Source organism: Lagenorhynchus albirostris, chromosome X, assembly GCF_949774975.1.
Source record: "Lagenorhynchus albirostris chromosome X, mLagAlb1.1, whole genome shotgun sequence".
NCBI classification, from domain to species: domain Eukaryota; kingdom Metazoa; phylum Chordata; class Mammalia; order Artiodactyla; family Delphinidae; genus Lagenorhynchus; species Lagenorhynchus albirostris.
The window spans coordinates 90845703-90864354 of NC_083116.1; the positions used below are offsets into that span (position 1 = coordinate 90845703).

Genomic DNA, 18652 nt, shown 5'->3' on the forward strand with positions numbered 1-18652 from the left:
AAAGTTATTATAGTCACAGGATTGGGGGGAGTGGTGTTTACAGTATACTGGCCTTAAATAAATCTCACTTTAATTCTCATGCCTTGGTTCACCTTATGTACATAATTAAATCAGTATTATTTGTAGAACTGTTGCCTGTTTAATCACTGTTTCTGTGACTTAAGTTTTTCCAGTACCAAAGTCAAATTGCTCTGATAGCTAAAGAGATCTCCACAGAAACATACCACTGAAATGAGTATTGCTGTGTAAAATGAAAGAGTAAGAATAATGAGTGTGTTTTCTTTACAACTAGTTGCTTTGGCTACTGTCAAAAGAAAAAATAAAAATCTTATCAGTGGAAAAGAGTATCACTGACCTGAAAAAATAAAAATCTTAGCAGTGGAAAAGACTATCATTGACCTGTCCTTGTGTGAGGAGGGCCAGTCTGGCATAAAAACAGTGGGTCACAACTCAGGGAGCTCCCTGCTGCTGCCCTGCTCCCAGACAAGAAGATAATGAATTTTAGTGGGAGTAAATGAGACAATATGCTGTACCTGAGGATTTTCTTTCCAAAAGGTACCATATCTTTTGAATACCTACAAATTTTATCTATACATAGTTAATATATGCCCAGAAGGTTATGAGTTGAGCAGCTTTTGCATGCCTGGAAACTGATGGATCTGAAGAGACACCTGGGAAGCCCACTGTGGTTTTTAAGGAACGTTATGTTTCCACCATAAAAATACTGAAAGCATGCTGCAACATAAAAACTTGTGCTTTGTCCATGTGTTTTTGCCCTTTTAGGATTTCCTTCTGGCAGTGATTCTGTACCACCGTAACTAAGAATAGGAAATACTTGCATAAAAGTAACTGTTATTTAATAGTTTCTTCCTATTAAATTTCACAATTAACAACAAAACAAAACAGCTCAGAAGGCCCTGATATATTCTCAAGTTAATGAGGTTAGTGTGGCTTGAATACTACCTTCTTTCTAGACCGATATTCCTGGCTGTGCTGGAGCTTCACATGGCCAGGCCCCACTATCACCAGAAATACTGATGAGAGAGAAAGCCTTAATATGCTGGAAGAGCGGCTGGCTAGACCACTACAATGCCTTGCAGGGACTCTGGTCTGGCCCTAATCTATAAGCAAAAGCTGATTACTCACCCCCCACCTCCCCAGCCTAGCTTCTCCACCCTTCAAGTGCAAGCACTTACATCCTAAGACATCACAGAGCAGTGTATTTATCCTTGGAAGACAGAATCTGGTGATAAAACGCAAGAATGTAATGTTCGGAAGAAGAGAGTGTAGGGTAAACCAGAGACAAACGGGAGGGGGGAGGAGGAGAAAGGAGTTGATGAATGAAGTCCTGAGGAGCAAAGGTTACTGAAAAACAGCAGGACAGAAGTAAGAGAATGTGACAAAGAGGCAGGGCCAAGGAAAACAAGGAGGTCAATGATATGCTGCATGAGGACAAAGAACTGTGCTTCCGGATGAGATTACCATGTATGCCTTCAGAAAAGTGGCTTTGTTTTTCAGGAGGTCATTATTCTGCCAATACTGCAGCTCCTCTGCTTATACTTAGGAACTTTTGTCCACTTAACAACACCAAACACTGCATCTTTGAAACTATTTCAGAGATATAAATATGTTGGGGAGTTGAGGAAGCCAATCCAAAACATCATTTAAAATATCAGTTAAGACTTCTGGTTGCAGGTAAGATGGAATCAACACATCCACCTTTATGTCCACCGGAAGCAACTATAAAATCTGTACAGAATGCCTGGGTAGCTATTAGAGAACTCTTTAAAGTATATTATCAGCAGATGAATCAGGGAAGAATATCAGGGTGCCTAGTACAACTGAACTGGTGGTGACTTTACTACTTTTCTTCCTCCCGTATTCTCTGGCCTGAAAACACAACAAAACGTGAAAGTGAGCACTGTGTTTAGAGCACATGTTCTGGCTCAAGGTGCTTTTTTTGGAAAAGGGAACTACTAAAACTCAAGAGAGACTGGGGGGGAAATCCCCTGGGGTTTTCTCTCCTTTTTCTCCCTTCTCTCATGTCCAGAAAATCCCATGGTGGAGGCTGTGGCAACAGCAACGAAACTGACTGGCAGAGGGAGACTTGACTGTAGGAGTTAAAACTCTCGAGGGAAAGGAACATTCCATTCCATTCGGTGGAACTATAGCAAGCTCCAAAAGGGCAAAGCCAAATCCCACTGTTTTTTCTTACTTTCTTTCTCTCTCTGTCTCCCTGTCCCTTATGCCCCAGAGGCAGTGCATCATGAAAGCGGGTGGTTTCTGACTGGAGGACCGAAAAGGAAAGCTCTAGAAAACCATAAAATACCATGGTAATAACGAAGAGGGAAGACCTCAGGAAAGCAAACCCATAAAGCTGCTTATGAACAACTGTGATCACCCTCCATCTGGGCATGTGTGGATTTGATCCTAATTAGCATGTCAAACACTTTGAGAACTGAGCTAAGAGACACTCAGGTCTCAGACCTGACCAGTGGTCATCACACATGGGACAGATCTGAATAGTACTGCAAAGGCATTGAATACTGAACTCATATTGGAACTACAGCCCACTACAGAAGGTGAGCTGGAACTTGCAGTATGAACTTAACCAGGTCAACTGACTGCTAAACAAATAATCAACATTCTCTACTAGATTGAAACAAGATCCAGAGTCTAATAACATAATATTCAAAATGTCCAGGATAAAATCCAAAGTCGCTCGGTATATAAAAAATAAAAATGCCAACTCACATGGGAAGAAAAGACAATCAACAGATGCCAACAGTGAGATGACACAAATGTTGAAATTATCTAACAAGTAGGTTAAAGCAGCTATTACAAAAATGCTCAAATGAGCAATCACCAAACTTGAACACTCTTGAAATAAATTTAAATAGAAAGTTATTGGCAAAGTAAAGAGAAGATATAAAGGATAACCAAGTTAAAACTTTAGAACTGGAAAATAAAATAACTGAAATAAAAAATTCACTGAAAGAACACAATAGCAGAATGGAGGAGGCACTGAAACTGAAAATAGACAAACGAACTAGCCAATTTAAATAACAGAAAGAAAAAAGATTCGGGGGGAGAACCAAAGTGTCAAGGACCTGTATGATAATAAACGATCTAATATTTGTGTAACTGGAATCCAATACAGGGAAGAAAAAGAGTGTGATGCCGAAAAACATTTGAAGAAAAAACAGATGAAAATTGCCAAGAAGCTGAGAGAATACCAAACATAATACAAAGAAATCCACACCCAGACACATCATAGTCAAACTGCTGAAAACTAAAGACAAAGAACTGAAGAAACAGACAATTCAACACTAATAGAGAGTTCAACATCCCATTCTTGGTAACAGAACAACTAGAAAGAAAATCAAGCAAGAATATAGAAAACTCACACAACACTACCAAAAAATTGACCTAGTTGGCATTTACAAAACACTCTTCCCAAGATGAGCAAAATAAACATGCTTTTCAAGTGAATATGGAACATTCTCCAGGAACTGGCGGGACTATAACTTGGTTCAGCCACCTTGGAAAACAGTTTGGCAGTTTCTTTAAGAAGTTAAGCATAAATTTACCACACAACTCAGCAATTCTACTCCTAGGAATCTACCCAAGAGAAATGAAAACATATGTCTACACAAGGACAGGTACATAAATGTCCACAGCAGCATTATTCGTGAGAACCTGGAAACACCCCAAATGTCCATGCACAGAGAATAGATAATCATAATGTGGTATATCCATATAATGTAATACTATTCAACAATAAAAAGGAATGAATTACTGATACATGGCATATCCATGGATGAACCTCAAAAGCATTATGCTACATGAAAGAAAACAGACACAAAAGAGCATACAGTGTATGATTCTTTTTATACAAAATGTCCACAAAAGGCAAACCTATAGAGACAGAAAGTAGATTAGTGGTTGCCTAGGGCTCAGGGGAGGGGAACTGACTGATGGCAAATGGGCACAAAAATTTTTATTGGAGTGATGGAAATATTCTAAAACTGGATTATGGATATGGTTATATAACTTGGTACATTTACTAAAAAGCATTAAACTGTATGTTTGAAACATGTGAACTCTGTGGTATGGAAATTATACCTCAATAAAGTTGTCATTTTAAGAATGCTATATCAAAGAAATTATTCAGTATATAAACTTACTTTTTTACATTCAGCATAATGCTCCTGAGATCCATCCAAGTTGTTCCATGTTCATTCCTTTTATTCCATTATATGGATGTACCACAGTTTGTTTAACCATTCACCTACTGAAGGACATTTGGGTTGTTTCCAGTTTTTGGTTATTGCAAATAAAGCTGCTATGAACATTCCTGTATAAATGTGTAACAAGGATACTCTTAAGAGAGTGAAAAGACTCTCTCAGACTAGAATGGACTCATATCCAGGCTACATAATGAACTCCAATAAATTAATAAGACAAACAACTCAAAAGAAAAATGGCAACAGTCTTGAACAGGCTCTTCACAAGAGAATATCAAATGGCAATAAATTATGAAAAGATGTTCCATAGTATTAGGCATCAGGGAAGTAAAAATTAAAAACCACAGTAAGACTTCAAAAAAAAAAACCCAAAATGTCCATCAACAGGAGAACAAATAAACAAATTTTGGTACATTCATACAATGAAATACTCAGCAATGAAACAGGATATACTACTGATACATACAACATCATGGATGAAATCTCAAAAACATTATGTTGAACAAAATAAGCCAAAAACAAGCCAAACACGAGCTTACACACTGTATGATTTTATTTACATAAAGTTCAATAGCAGGCAAAACTAATCTATGGTGACAGAAATTGGAATCATGGTTGCCTCTGGTTGGAGAGGATCAAATGAAAAGGTACTTTATGGGGTGACAGAAAATCATCTATATCTTGCTGGGGTGTGAGTTACATGGGTATATACATTTGTCAAGACTCAAACTGTAGGACTTCCCTGGTGGCGCAGTGGTTAAGAATCCTCCTGCCAATGCAGGGGACACGGGTTTGATCCCTGGTCCGCAAAGATTCCCACATGCCGCCGAGCAACTAAGCCCGTGAGCCACAACTACTGAGCCTGAGCTCTAGAGCCTGCGAGCCACAACTACTGAGCCCGTGCACCTAGAATCTGTGCTCCGCAACAAGAGAAGCCACCACAATGAGAAGCCCACACACCGCAACGAAGAGTAGCCCCCGCTCACTGCAACTACGCTTGCAGCAACAAAGACCCAACACTGCCATAAATAAATAAATAAATTTATTAATTTTTTTAAAAAGACTCAAACTGTACTCTTAAAATCTTTGCATTTTATTGTATGCAAATTATATCTCAATTAAAAACGAAATAAAGCCACAATGAGATACCACTACTATCCATTAGAATGGCTACAATTCAAAATATTAACAATACAAGTGATGTCAAAGATGTGAACAAATGGTACCTTCTGTATACTGCTGGCAAGAACGTAAATTAGTATAAACGCTTTGGAAAGCTGTTTGACAACCTCTACTAAAGCTTAACATATGCGTACGCTATTACCTCACTCTTAGTTATATATCCAACAGAAATGCACACATTTGTTCCTCAAAAGACATGTGTGAGAATGTTCAGATGAGACATGCTCATCACAGTATAACAGATTTTTAAAAACTGTATGATATATATATTCTCCATCTATGCAAAGTGAAAAAACAGCATTAATCTATAGTGATGGAATTCAGGATAGCAGTAACTTGGTAACCTAACCTCTAGGGTAGAGGGAAGGGGTAAGTAAGTCATCGCCAGGAAACAGGAAGGGGGCCTCTGAGGTGCTGGTGATGTTCTTTTTCTTGACCTGGGCACTGGTTAAATGGATGTGTTCACTTTGAGATTATTAATAGAGTTGTGCACTTATGACCTGTTCACTTTTTCTTCAGGTACATTCTACTTCCACCTATATTTTAGACTGTCCCTTATGCTATATGTACGTATAATTAAGGTTTTCTCTCTTTGCTCACTACCAACACCACCCCCTTTGCCCCCTTTATCCTTCTTTAGCATATACACTTCTCTTTCTCTGAATTCCTGTCTGCCTAACTATCAATAACCTGAATCTTCATTGGCAGTGACTAGGAACACATAAAGTCAAAATTGCGGTGAGTAAAGTGAGCCCACAAAATAACTGCAGGGAGAACACAGGCATACTTTAAACAGGCAGAATTTCATGAATCAGCATCAAAGAAGCCAGCCCCTGTCTATCTACAGAGGGGAAACCATCCTTTAAATAGTAGGATTAGTTCATTTGCCCACATAATTCCAGGACAAAGCTGTAGACCCAAGAGTGACATTCCTTTACGTGCTCCTTCCTGTATAGGGAATCTTCCCAAAGGCACTTTCACATACTTTAGCAATTACTGGAGTTGAAAAATATTATAAAGGAGGCAAAAAGGCTGTCCAGGAATTGATTCTTAACTCACAGTGTAAAATTTGGACTTACGGAGCTTAATATTAAAAACTCCCACAGGCTAACTTAACTTTCACATTCCCTTTAATTCCACAGAATGTTATTCATTAATTTACCCACACTCCAAATTTATGTGCAAGATACTACAGGCCTGACACCATGCTCAATACTGCAGATACAGGGACAGAAAACTGCAAGGCCTGTAATTTCGAGGAGCTCAGGGCTCTGGTGGAGTGATAAGGAGAGGAAAAACAAATTACCAGAACCCAGGGTGATAGGTTTTGTAACAGAAAAAGGGAAGGCTCCAAATTTCCTAGGAGCATGGAAGGATAGTGACTAAATCTATCCAGAGAGGGTGTGGAGACTCCATGTTGGAAGTGACACATTATCAGGATGTGGACCAACCAAACAACATGGGATCTCTCAGTATGGGACCTCTCAAGAACTCAGAACTGCAAAATGCAGGTGCTTACTCTGAGAAATGACTAGTGAAACCCACATTTGGATGTGACTGAACACTTATGGGGGCAAACCCTCATACTGCCTATACGGGGGACCAAAAGCTCATCAACACCTAAAATTCCCAACAAATTAATTTGGGAGTGGCATGGATGCAAAAAAAAGTGAGTTTGACTTCATTTCAGGGAAGCAGGATTGAAATATGACTACAATTTTGTAAAAACAAACAATTATATTTTATATTCTACTTAGGATGGAAAAAGACTATGAGAATAAAAGTTGGATCAGTCCAAAGGATTGAAAAAAGGAACGTCACACAGTCAGAAGTTACCATCTAAGCATGGCCCAGAGAAGTTGGAGCTCATGTCCAAGTATCCACCCCTCTGGGCTGAAAAACAGAAACACCACAGTTCCAGAAAAGGACTGAGAAGAGGTCTCATGCTGATAACACCAAATATGAGAATCACATCACTAAAGTCCCAGGTCCAAGTCCACATTTATGATGTAGTAGTCTTATGAAGATGGCTTGGCTTCCCACACAACTCACCCAAAGAGACAGAGAGATAGTATCAGTGGTATGCTGATAAATGTTTAACAACAGGCTCTACAGGGTGGGGGAAAGTTCTGATTTGTAGTTTACTGTTTTCTGAAATGTAGATACTCTCACCATGGTCAATTTCAAGCTATTAAGATGATGTCACTTGCCATGGAATTTGACAGTGATGTGCACAATTGGCTCTTGCAATCTGGTGTGAGGTGACTACATACGAAAATGTAATCAGTTGAATTTCCACTATATATCAATAAATTGCCATCTTGGTTTATACAGGTCAGCTCTCAAGAGCTAGGTGACCTTAAGTCAATCCCTAAGTAGGGGTCCATCCTTATTGGGGTTCGGAGTCCACCAAGTGGAAGGCCAGCCCTGGACGAAGGTGAATTCTCCAAGGTGAAGGGCATAACACACATGATAGCATGGAAGGGCACAACATGCTTAAAACAAAATAAAATGAACAAGCTAACAGATAAAAATTAAGTAATTCTGAATAGACTAGACTATTCACTCTGTAGACTACAGAGTGGTATAAGAGACTGATGAATGGTGAGTTTGGGGAGCCCAGCTAGGGACAGACTATAAAGAACGGCATGGGGGACTATACTCATGAGGGTACCCTTTGCTGTGGTAGATGCTTCACATACTTTAATTCATGTAATCATACCTATCACATGATATTATCCATTTATACAAAAGAGCCTCAGTGAGGGATTAGAGAGCTGAGATTTTAACCCATAGACTGATTTCCCAAAACGTACCTTCCCACTAGTTCACGCTACTTCCAAGGGAAGGCCGGGTGATGATGTAAGAATGCCCCCTTCCCAATCCTGCCCACTGCCTCTTAAGTCCCTCTACATTTACCTGAAGCCCTAAAAGGGAGACTATGAAATTTTTCTCTCAGGCCCAACTAGGAAATTCTACTATATCCCCTTGGAATCCATCTCAACAGTTGTTAGAAATACTTCCTTCTTTTCCTAAACCCATCATAGCAATAAAGTCCTTATATTATTTTTAGTACTCATATTATAACTGGCCGCTACCAAATTTTGTTTAAAATGTCCCAAGTACTGAAGGAGTACCTTCAATCTTTTCTTTTGCAGAGTCAATAATCATAATCCTTTACCTGCTACTCTAAAGTCTTGCTTTCCAACTCTTTATTATTCTCCATGTTTTCCCAAGCCAGATACTCTTGTAAAAGGCATGGCCACTGGTGAACACCATGAGGAGGTTACCCAGTAGCTCCTGTATTCTGTACCACTGTGTATCCATCCAATTATTAGAAAAACTATAGACAATGGAAAAGGGATTCTCAAAAAGGGAATAAGAATGATTAAGCTGGTTAAAGGACTTTAAAAAAATTTTATTTAGGGACTTCCCTGGTGGTGCAGTGGTTAAGAATCCGCCTGCCAATGCAGGGGACACGGGTTCGATTCCAGGTCTGGGAAAATCCCACATGCCACGGAGCAACTAAGCCCGTGTGCCACAACTACAGAGCCTGTACTCTAGAGCCCATGAGCTACAACTACTGAGCCTGTGTGCCACAACTACTGAAGCCCACGTGCCTAGAGCCCGTGCTCCGCAACAAGAGAAGCTACCGCAATGAGAAGCCCGCGCACTGCAACAAAGAGTAGCTCCCGCTCATTGTAACTAGAGAAAGCCCGCGCACAGCCACGAAGACCCAACACAGCCAAAAATAAATAAATTTATTTTAGAAAATTTTATTTAATCCTTACTAATAAATATGAACCTGGTTTAGGAAGAGGAAGACAAATACTATAAAACTTACTTATATACGAAGACACCATTAGGATGAATGCAGGAATTAGAAATGTGACAAATAAAGTATAAATTTAATAGTCCTTTGAAGCCTATGATTTGTGCCTTTCCCTACCACCTACCCTAAGCATATGTGTATAAATACTTTGCACAGGAGAAGAGTGACTTTAATTGATATTGATTTATGAAGACATGTGAGATACCCCATGATGACTTATAGACCTAAGCACGAATACTTTGCTGGAGCCTGAAAGTCCAGTAGGAGCCAAGAGAACCAAGAACCATACAATTTGGGTATAAATAGAGCCATAGGATACCAAGGCCTGAGGATATCTAGATTATACAATATTAAATATGTGTTCTGGGGGTGAGAGGCTGAATTTTTTCTTGATTGGACTGCCAATCTCTCCTTGAACACAAGGAAACAAAAACTCAGAAATGTTCTAAATTTTCTTCCTCTGCTCCCTTTTACCTTGTCAATCTCTATTGGTCATTTAAAATTCAGCACAGGGGCTTCCCTGGTGGCACAGTGGTTGAGAGTCCGCCTGCCGATGCAGGGGACACGGGTTTGTGCCCCAGTCCGGGAAGATCCCACATGCCGCAGAGGGGCTGGGCCCATGAGCCATGGTTGCTGAGCCTGCGCGTCCGGAGCCTGTGCTCCGCAGCGGGAGAGGCCACAACAGTGAGAGGCCCGCGTACCGCAAAAAAAAAAAAAAAAATTCAGCACAGTCATCACCTCTCTTGGAAGCCTTACCTAACCCCCCTTCCACTACCAAGCTGGGTAAAATGCCCATACTAACCTCTACCATAATAGTCATCCCCTGTAATTATCTGATCATTTGTACATGTCTCCCAGTGGACTCTAAATTCTGGGAAGGCAAAGAGTGTGTCATGTCTTATCTTTGTGTTTCTAGTACGTAACCCAGTACTTGGTGCTCAACAGAAACTCAGTGAGCATTTTTAGATGGAACTGTGTAGTATCATTTGTCCAAGGTCACAGAACTGCTGTATGGCAAAGGAAGGCCTATGCCCGAGGACATCTGGCTCTTCACCTAGTGAGCTTTTCATTATATCATGTATTTAAAGAGTCACTCATGAAGAAGCCAGACATGAATCTAGAAAACATATTCTATGGATAGACATTTTATTGATCTTTGAATAACCAGCAAATATAAATGGTCTAAATAAACCAATTAAAAGACAGAGAGAGATTGGCAGAGTGGGTTAAAAAACATGATCCATCTATATGTTGTCTGCCACAACTCACTTCAAATATAAGGAAAGGTTGAAAGTGGAAAAAAATGGAGAAGGATATAAGATATAAATATTACTCAAAAGAAAGCAGTGTGGCTATATTAATATCAATAAAAAGATAATCACCAGATGGAGAAGAACATTAAATAATCATAGAAGGATCAATCTACCAAGACATAGCAATCCTAAATATGTATGCACTAAAAAAATGGAGCTGCAAAATATGTGAAACAAAAACTAACTGATCTGAAAGGAGAAATAGATAAATCCACAGTCATAGTTGGAGATTTCAACATTCTTCTCTCAGCAACTGATAGAACTAGTAGACAGAAAATCAGCAAGGACATATTGATAGAAGAACTCAACAAACACAATCAACCAATACGATTTAACTGACACCTGTAGAACACTGCATCCAACAACAGCAGATTACATTTTTTTCAAGCACCCACAGAAAATATACCAAGACAGACCGTATCTTGGGCCATGAAACAAGCTTAAACAAATTTAGTAAGATTGAAGTCATATGGAGTGCATTCTCTGACCACAATGGTATCAAAGCAGAAATCAGCAGCAGAAAGACAACAGGAAAATCTCTATAAACACTTGGAAACTAAATAACATACTTCTAAATAAGCCATGGGCCAAAGAGGAAATCTCAAGGGAAAATTTTAAAGTACACTGAACTGAATGAAAATGAAAATACATACAACATATCAAAATATATGGGGCACAGCTTAAAGCAGTGCTGAGAGGGAAATTTACAGTACTAAATACTTACATTAGGAAAGAAGAGTCTCAAGTCAGTAATCAAAGCTCTGCCTCAAGAAACTAGAAAAAGGAGGATAACAATCCTTGGAATAGGATACAAAAGTAGATGAAGGTTTGGGAAAAATGAGAGTCAACTTCTATGAAATAGCAACACTGGATAGTTAGGTCAACCACTTAGGCCTGAAGTGGGCACAAGGTGGTACATGGCAGAATGTTTGGGCAGGGAGAAGACCAAACTAATGCTAACATCTCAGATGAATGCAAGAGTTTAGGTAAAGGCAGAAATTAAGCTCTGGGCTTCCTATAGCAGCTGCACAGCTTTAAAATCTCCTCAAGGATATGCACCATAGGGCATATATTATCAATACATATACATAAACTCACAGAGGGGCCTAACTTGAGCAGAAGGTGATTAACACACCAGTTGAATTCTCACCTGTCAGGTGTACCTAGGAGCAGCCTATCTTACCAGGAATCTAGGTTCTTGAGGGACCAAGGAATTCCCTAGTAAAGAAGGGAGTTCCAAGAGAAGATGGTAGCTCATCAGCTGATTTAGTGGCAATACCCCAAGGTATGAGAGAGGAATGATTCAGAAAATGGTGTGAAGTGTGTTACTCAGGTTAATCTAAAAGCTCAGTTTTCAAGGACGTGGTTCAGAATCCAGTAAGAGATGGGCTTTCCACAGAAACCTAAACAAGCTGACATGCAGCCCCCACAGCCCCAGAAGATCCAGCTGCAGCAGGAGGATGAGAGAGTCAAAGTCAAGGTCCATAGCACAGACACCAGTACCCTTAACTGGGAAGTGTAAGAGTGAGCCACCCACATGGACAGAGTCAGGCATATCAGTGGTATTTGCAGCACTGGGGGCTGTGCAAACACAGGAGAGCAGCCTCAAGGGGCTGAAAGCACTAGCAGCCCAGCAAGGACCCTGCCCCAGAGGTCACCAAAGGTGCTAAGAGCAAAGGGAGAGGAGGGAGATGACACTTGGAGCTCTAGAATACCTTATTCAGGAAAACACAACAGATACCTCCATGGTAAACTGGGTATGTTTGAAGACTTCCCTGGAAGCTGGAGAACTATAATAGAGCTGGCAAAAGTCTGAGGGACTGTTATCCAGACCCTGCTTTCACTGCCAGAATGGTGTGGCCCAGGACATTCAGAACAGCTATATTTCATAGTAGTAGTAGATCCAAGAGAGAATATATAATTATAGAACACATATGTATAGAAAATACATAAGCAGGCATAGCACAAAGAGAGATTTGTTTTCCTGTCACCTAAAAGGTAAGTTTACAAACCAAGATAATAATACTTTTACCCTAAAAATTAATGTGTATTGTGCATTTAAAATTTGTTGTTGCCAGGAACTCTATGATAGGCAACCCACTCGAGAAGCTTAAATTTCAATGCGTAACAGAAGTTAACTTGGGCCTAAAAAAAAAATCCTTAAATTCATGCATAGTACAGATGTGGCTCATTTGGTCCTTGAGATGGAGGGAAGAGGTTAGGAGAAACAGGCCATGTACATCTCAATGGACTTCTGATGCCAGCTGGCAAGGTAGGTCAATAAGCCCAAAGGAAAGGTCCACCTATAGCGGTAGGGGTGAGGGGCAACGGTTCCTGGTCTGAGTTGGGCTTTCCTCTTCATTTAAAAGTGATCAGCCATTTCCTCTCACTAGTCATAGAGAAAAAGACTCACAAAAGAACAGAAAGTCAACTAGGTAATTAGACCTGTAAAAAGCCCAACAGAGAAGCAGGAAAACAAAGTTTAAATAATGACCTTTACCTCGTCCAGCCAAGAAAACCTCCCTAAGCCCCTCACACTTGGGCCTCAAGTGCCTCCAACTGACAATCTTCTTCAACCAGGTAGAAACAGTCCTGGCTTTTCTTCTAATCAATTTCTCTTGATCTGAAAGACTAATTTTATTTTATGTTTTGCCCTTTATTTATTTAATTTTCCCCTCAGCTTTATTGAGGTATAATTGACAAATAAAATTATAATATATTTAAAGTGTACAATGTGATGATTTGATTTGATATACCTATACATTGTGAAAGGATTCCCACCAAGTTTACATATCCATCACTACACAGTTACCTTTTTTCCTTTTTGTGGTGAGAACATTTAAGATCTACTCTCTTAGCAACTTTCAAGTATAAAATACAGTATTGATAACTATAGTGACCATGCTGTACATTACATCCCCAGAACTTATTCATCTTATAACTTAAAGTTTGTACCCTTTTACCAACCTCACCCCATTTCTCCTGCCTCTTCGCCCCTAGCAACCACCATTCTACTCTCTGTTTCTATGAGTTTGACCTTTTTTTTTTTTTTTGATTCCACATAGAAGTGATACCATGCAGTATTTGTCTTTCTCTGTCTGGCTTATTTCACTGAGCATAATGCCCTCCCAGTTTGTCCATGTTGTTGCAAATAGTAGGATTTCCTGAAGGGCTAATTTTAAAAGAACAGAATATTGCTGCAGAACTGAAAACATTCAATACATGTCAATAGACTAGTACTGTAAACAGTTAATAATTCTTATCTTCTACTTTTCTTACACCTAAGACACTTATTCAAAGAGCAAAGTTTGAATTCTAGCTACCCTTTTCACACAGTTCAGATCAGTGACATCCTAACTCAATTCACTGGACATTATTCTAAACAAGGAGTTAGCAAACGTTTTCTGTAAAGGGCTAGACAGTATATATTTTTTGCTTTGCAGGCCATTCAGCCTCTGTCTTAACTACTCAACTCTGCCATTACAGCATAAGAGAAACCACTGACATTTATTTATGTAAATAAATGGACATGGCTGTGTTCCAATAAAACTTCACTTATAGGGGCTTCCCTGATGGTCCAGTGGTTAAGAATCCGCCTTCCAACGCATGGGACTCAGGTTCGATCCCTAGCCACAGAACTAAGATCCCACATGCTGTGGGGCAACTAAGCCCCCGTGCCACAGCTACTGAGCCCGTGTGGTCTAGAGCCCGTGCGCTGCAACGAAGAGCCCGCGTGCCTCAGTGAAGAGCCCGTGTGCCGCAACTAAGACCCAATGCAGCCAAATAAATAAATAAGTAAATAAATATCAAAAAAACTTCACTTACACTGAAATTTTAATTTCATACAATTTTCACATGTCATCAAATATTATTCTTCTTTTGATTTTTCCAACCATTTAAAAACAGAAAAATCCATTCCTAGCTTATAGGCTGCATGAAAACAGGTAGTGGGACAGATTTAGCGGGCAGGCTATAGTGTACCAATCCCTGCTCAAACCAAGACTTAATGCCTCCCTGAAGGAATTTAAAATATGAGACTTTCCCTGATTTTTTTTTAAAAGTAGACATTTCAAACGAGCATCTCACCATAAACTTAAGCTAAAGTTTCCGTTTAGGAGGAGGGACAAATTCTATAAGTGCATAGGAACATATTATAGTAGTGTAAACAGAACTTGAACACTAACTTATAGATCTGCAACTTACTAGGTGTGTAAAACTACAAAACTCACTCATTCTCTCTGGAGCTCAATTCTCTCCATTCTAGTCCATTTGCAACAATCTTCCACATCACTGAAAGGGAGCAGGAGTTACAACTATAATTTACTAATGTTAAATTCTGTCTGGGATATACAGAAAATATTTCTATTTCTACTGTGTGCAGGTCCCTACAAAGCAAAGATACTTTCAAAAGAAGTTTTTTGTCATTATTATTCCAATCTCTTCTGGATCCAGAGCCTATTTATGAGACTCTGAATAGCCTGAGCAGTGAAAAACCCCAAACAGAATAAACCCAAAGAAACCCGTTTCCAGACATATCCAAATCAAACTGCTGAACGTAGTACAAAGAAAAAAATCTTGAAAGCAGCCAGAGGAAAAATACATTACCTTATAGGGGTATAACAATTCGAATTACAGTGGATTTCTTGTATCAGAAACCATGGAGGTCATAAGGAAATGGCACAACATGTTTGAAGTGTGGGGAAAAAAGAACTGTCAACACATAATTCTATATCCAGCAAAAATATCTTTCAGGGATGACAATTTATAGCCAGCAATCTGCTCTAAAAGAACTGCTAGAGGAAGTTCTTCAGCCAGTTGGGAAATTATAGCAGAAAGAAATTTAGCACATTAGGAATGAAGGAACAGCAATATAAATTGTAAAATTTGGGTAGATATAACAGACTGTTCTTCTCTTGAATTACTTAAAATATGTTTGGCAGCTGATAGCAAAAACAATAAGAATGTGTGAAGGGATTTCCAGTATGTGTAGATGTAATATATAAGACAACTATAACATAAAGGGGAGAGGGTAAAGGGACCTACAGGGTGTAAGGTTTCTGCATGACTCCTGAAGTAGTAAAGTATTGATTCTAAGCAGACTGTGCAAGGCTTAATATGTATATTATAATCCCTAGAGTAACCACAAAAGATATGCAAAGAGATAAACTCAAAAATCACAGTAGGGCTTCCCTGGTGACACAGTGGTTGAGAGTCCGCCTGCCGATGCAGGGGACGCGGATTCGTGCCCCGGTCCGGGAGGATCCCACGTGCCGCGGAGCGGCTGGGCCCGTGAGCCATGGCCGCTGAGCCTGCGCGTCCGGAGCCTGTGCCTCGCAGCGGGAGAGGCCACAGCGGTGAGAGGCCCACATACCGCAAAAAAAAAAAAAAAAAAAAAACACAGTAGATTAATTAAAATGGAGCACTAAAAAACGTTCAAATAACCCAAAAGGCAGGAAAGTGGAAAAGAGAGGAAATAATAACAGAGGTATAACACAAAGAAAAGAAATAATAAAATGGTAGGTTTAAACCAAGCATATCAATAACTACATTAAGTGGAATGGTCTAAACATACAATTAAAAGACAGAGACTGTCAGAACAGATTTAAAAAACATGATCCCACCACAAAGACTATAAGAAAATCATTTAAAATATGATATAGGTAGATGAAAAGTAAAAGATGAAAAAAGATATGATGCAAATGCTGATCAAAAGAAAGAATTCAGGGCTTCCCTGATGGCGCAGTGGTTGAGAGTCCGCCTGCCGATGCAGGGTACACGGGTTCGTGCCCCGGTCCTGGAAGATCCCACATGCTGCGGAGCGGCTGCACCCATGAGCCATGGCCGCTGGGCCTGCACGTCTGGAGCCTGTGCTCTGCAATGGGAGAGGCCACAGCGGTGAGAGGCACACGTACCGCCAAAAAAAAAAAAAAAGAAAAGAAAGAATTCAGAGCAAAGAAAATTACAAGGATAAAGTGGGCCTTTCCGTCTGGCAGCAGCCATCAGGTGAGCCGAGATGGGCACTTGCTAGTACATCCAGGAGGAAGAAGCAGTCCCACATAATTTGCTTTCTGCTCAGGGTGCACTGCTGGCAGTACCGCCAGCTCTCTGCACTGCAGAGGGCCCTCTGCCCCACCCAGCCTGACAAGGTACACAGGCTGGGCTACAAGGCCAAGCAAGGTTATGTCATATATCGGATTCGTGTGTGCTGTGGTGCCCGCAAATGCCCGGTTCCTAATGGTGCCACCTACGGCAAGCCTCTCCATCATGGTGTCAACCAGCTCTAGTTTGCTCAAAGCCTTCATTCTGTTGCCAAGGAGTGAACTGGACGTCACTGTGGGGCCCTAAGGGTCCTGAATTCTTACTGGGTTGGTGAAGATTCTACTTACAAATTTTTTGAGGTTATCATCATTGATCCATTTCATAAAGCTATCAGAAGAAACCCTGTCACCCAGTGGATCACCAAACCAGTCCACAAGCACAGGGAGATGTGGGGGCTGACATCTGCAGGCAGAAAGAGCCGCGGCCTTGGAAAGGGCCACAAGTCCCACCACACTATTGGTGGTTCTCGCCGTGCAGCTTGGAGAAGGCGCAATACTCTCCAGCTCCACTATTACCGCTAATATAAGTAATGTTTGTAAAATTCTTACCTAATAAACAATTTAGGACATTCACGTCCGCTTAAAGGTGTTTTTAAATTTGTCTGTTAAAACTAGTTGTCTCCAGATTATTTCATTGAATGCATTGTCAAATTATGAAAATTAAAGTGCAATAATGTTTGAAGACTTTAAGTGATGGTGTATCTTGTTTCTAATAAGGGAAATGCCTTTGTTTTTGCTTTATTAGGGAGTTGATATGTCCGTGTTTAAAATGCTGTTTGGTACAATAGGTGTAAAATAAATTCTGGAAAAGAGGAGTGCAGAAACTAGCCATGTAGATTTGTTGATGCATGTGATGAAACCTACAGCTTTATTGGGGTGATGCAATGCTCTGCTGGTTTACTCTAAAGTGGCTGTTTTATGGAGTTTGGCAAGGACAAACTTTTTAAATTGGATTTTCCTTGGAAATGTGAAGGATATCCTGATCCTTTATCATGATCATACGCAGAAAAACAATGAAAGTTAACTAGGGCCCACATTTTTAGACTTAATCTAATATTCCATTTATGTAAACAGCTGCTTCCGAAAGGCGAAAAGTAAAGGAGTGTCACCATTTTTAAGAGAATTGAATAAACCTGTTGCAAGAGGGTTCGCTTACAAATGAAAACATCCTGGTTAACCTAAATTAAACTGCCTTGGCCTCCATGGTACCACTGATGTTCACATAAAAGATGGGAGCTACTGGTTTAATCCCAGGACTGGGATCTGTAGAATACTGAACTTCATGCAAAATAGTCATGGTATTTACACTGGTGTATACTGAAACTGATGGAAATTGAACATTAGGTAAATGAGAAGGGAGTTAATTAGCCCTAAGGTTTGTAAGCTAGTAATGCTAGGATTGGGAAATTGGCGTCCATCAGATACCTTTCAAGTGTGGGAGGACAGAAAAAGCTTGGATCAAAATTTTAAATGTTTTATCTGTAATATTAGTTTGTGACCATTATGAACTCTCTAAACCACCACAGAGGGGACAACAGGGTTGGTTGTTATTTAAAAGTAACACTAAGTCTAATCAGTGCTATTCTGGGTCAAGCCACATTATCCATTCCCATAAGGATACTGAGAAAAGTCATGTAGTTGGTGTCAATACAAGTTCAACTGGTTTCCAATTTTATATGTTGCCTACAGTTATTTTTCTGATCCCTGCTCAAACTACCCTCAAGAGCCTCACCATTCCACAAACTTGCCAGGCCACCAGTTGTGGCTGGGCATACCACTACATTCTGCTTGCATCATGTTCTGTTTCCCAGGGTGGATTTGAGTGTATAGGAAATATGGAAGAGGAATTGCCCCAATTCTTTCCAATTCTTGGTTTGCTATCTTAACAGGTAGGTTAATTTTGAAATCTAATTGCTGGTTTTCTTGAACCAATTTTTCTCGTATTTTCTTCAAGGGTCTTGAAAGGTCCACTTAATGATT

At 40.0% G+C, this 18652-nt stretch overlaps 1 protein-coding gene and 1 pseudogene across 2 annotated transcripts in view; one reads left to right on the plus strand and one right to left on the minus strand.

Annotated features, from left to right (window-relative positions):
- JADE3 (jade family PHD finger 3) overlaps window positions 1–18652 on the minus strand; it is a 151212-nt gene that overhangs the window by 100876 nt on the left and 31684 nt on the right. Inside the window, exon 3 of one of the 2 annotated variants that reach the window (XM_060138195.1) lies at window positions 13075–13197. The exons of the other annotated variant lie outside the window; for it this stretch is intronic. Within the exon in view, the coding sequence (XP_059994178.1) occupies window positions 13075–13197 (123 nt within the window). The remainder of the gene's footprint in view (window positions 1–13074; window positions 13198–18652) is intronic. 2 annotated transcript variants of the gene reach the window in all.
- LOC132513975 (large ribosomal subunit protein eL15-like) lies at window positions 15329–17194 on the plus strand (annotated as a pseudogene).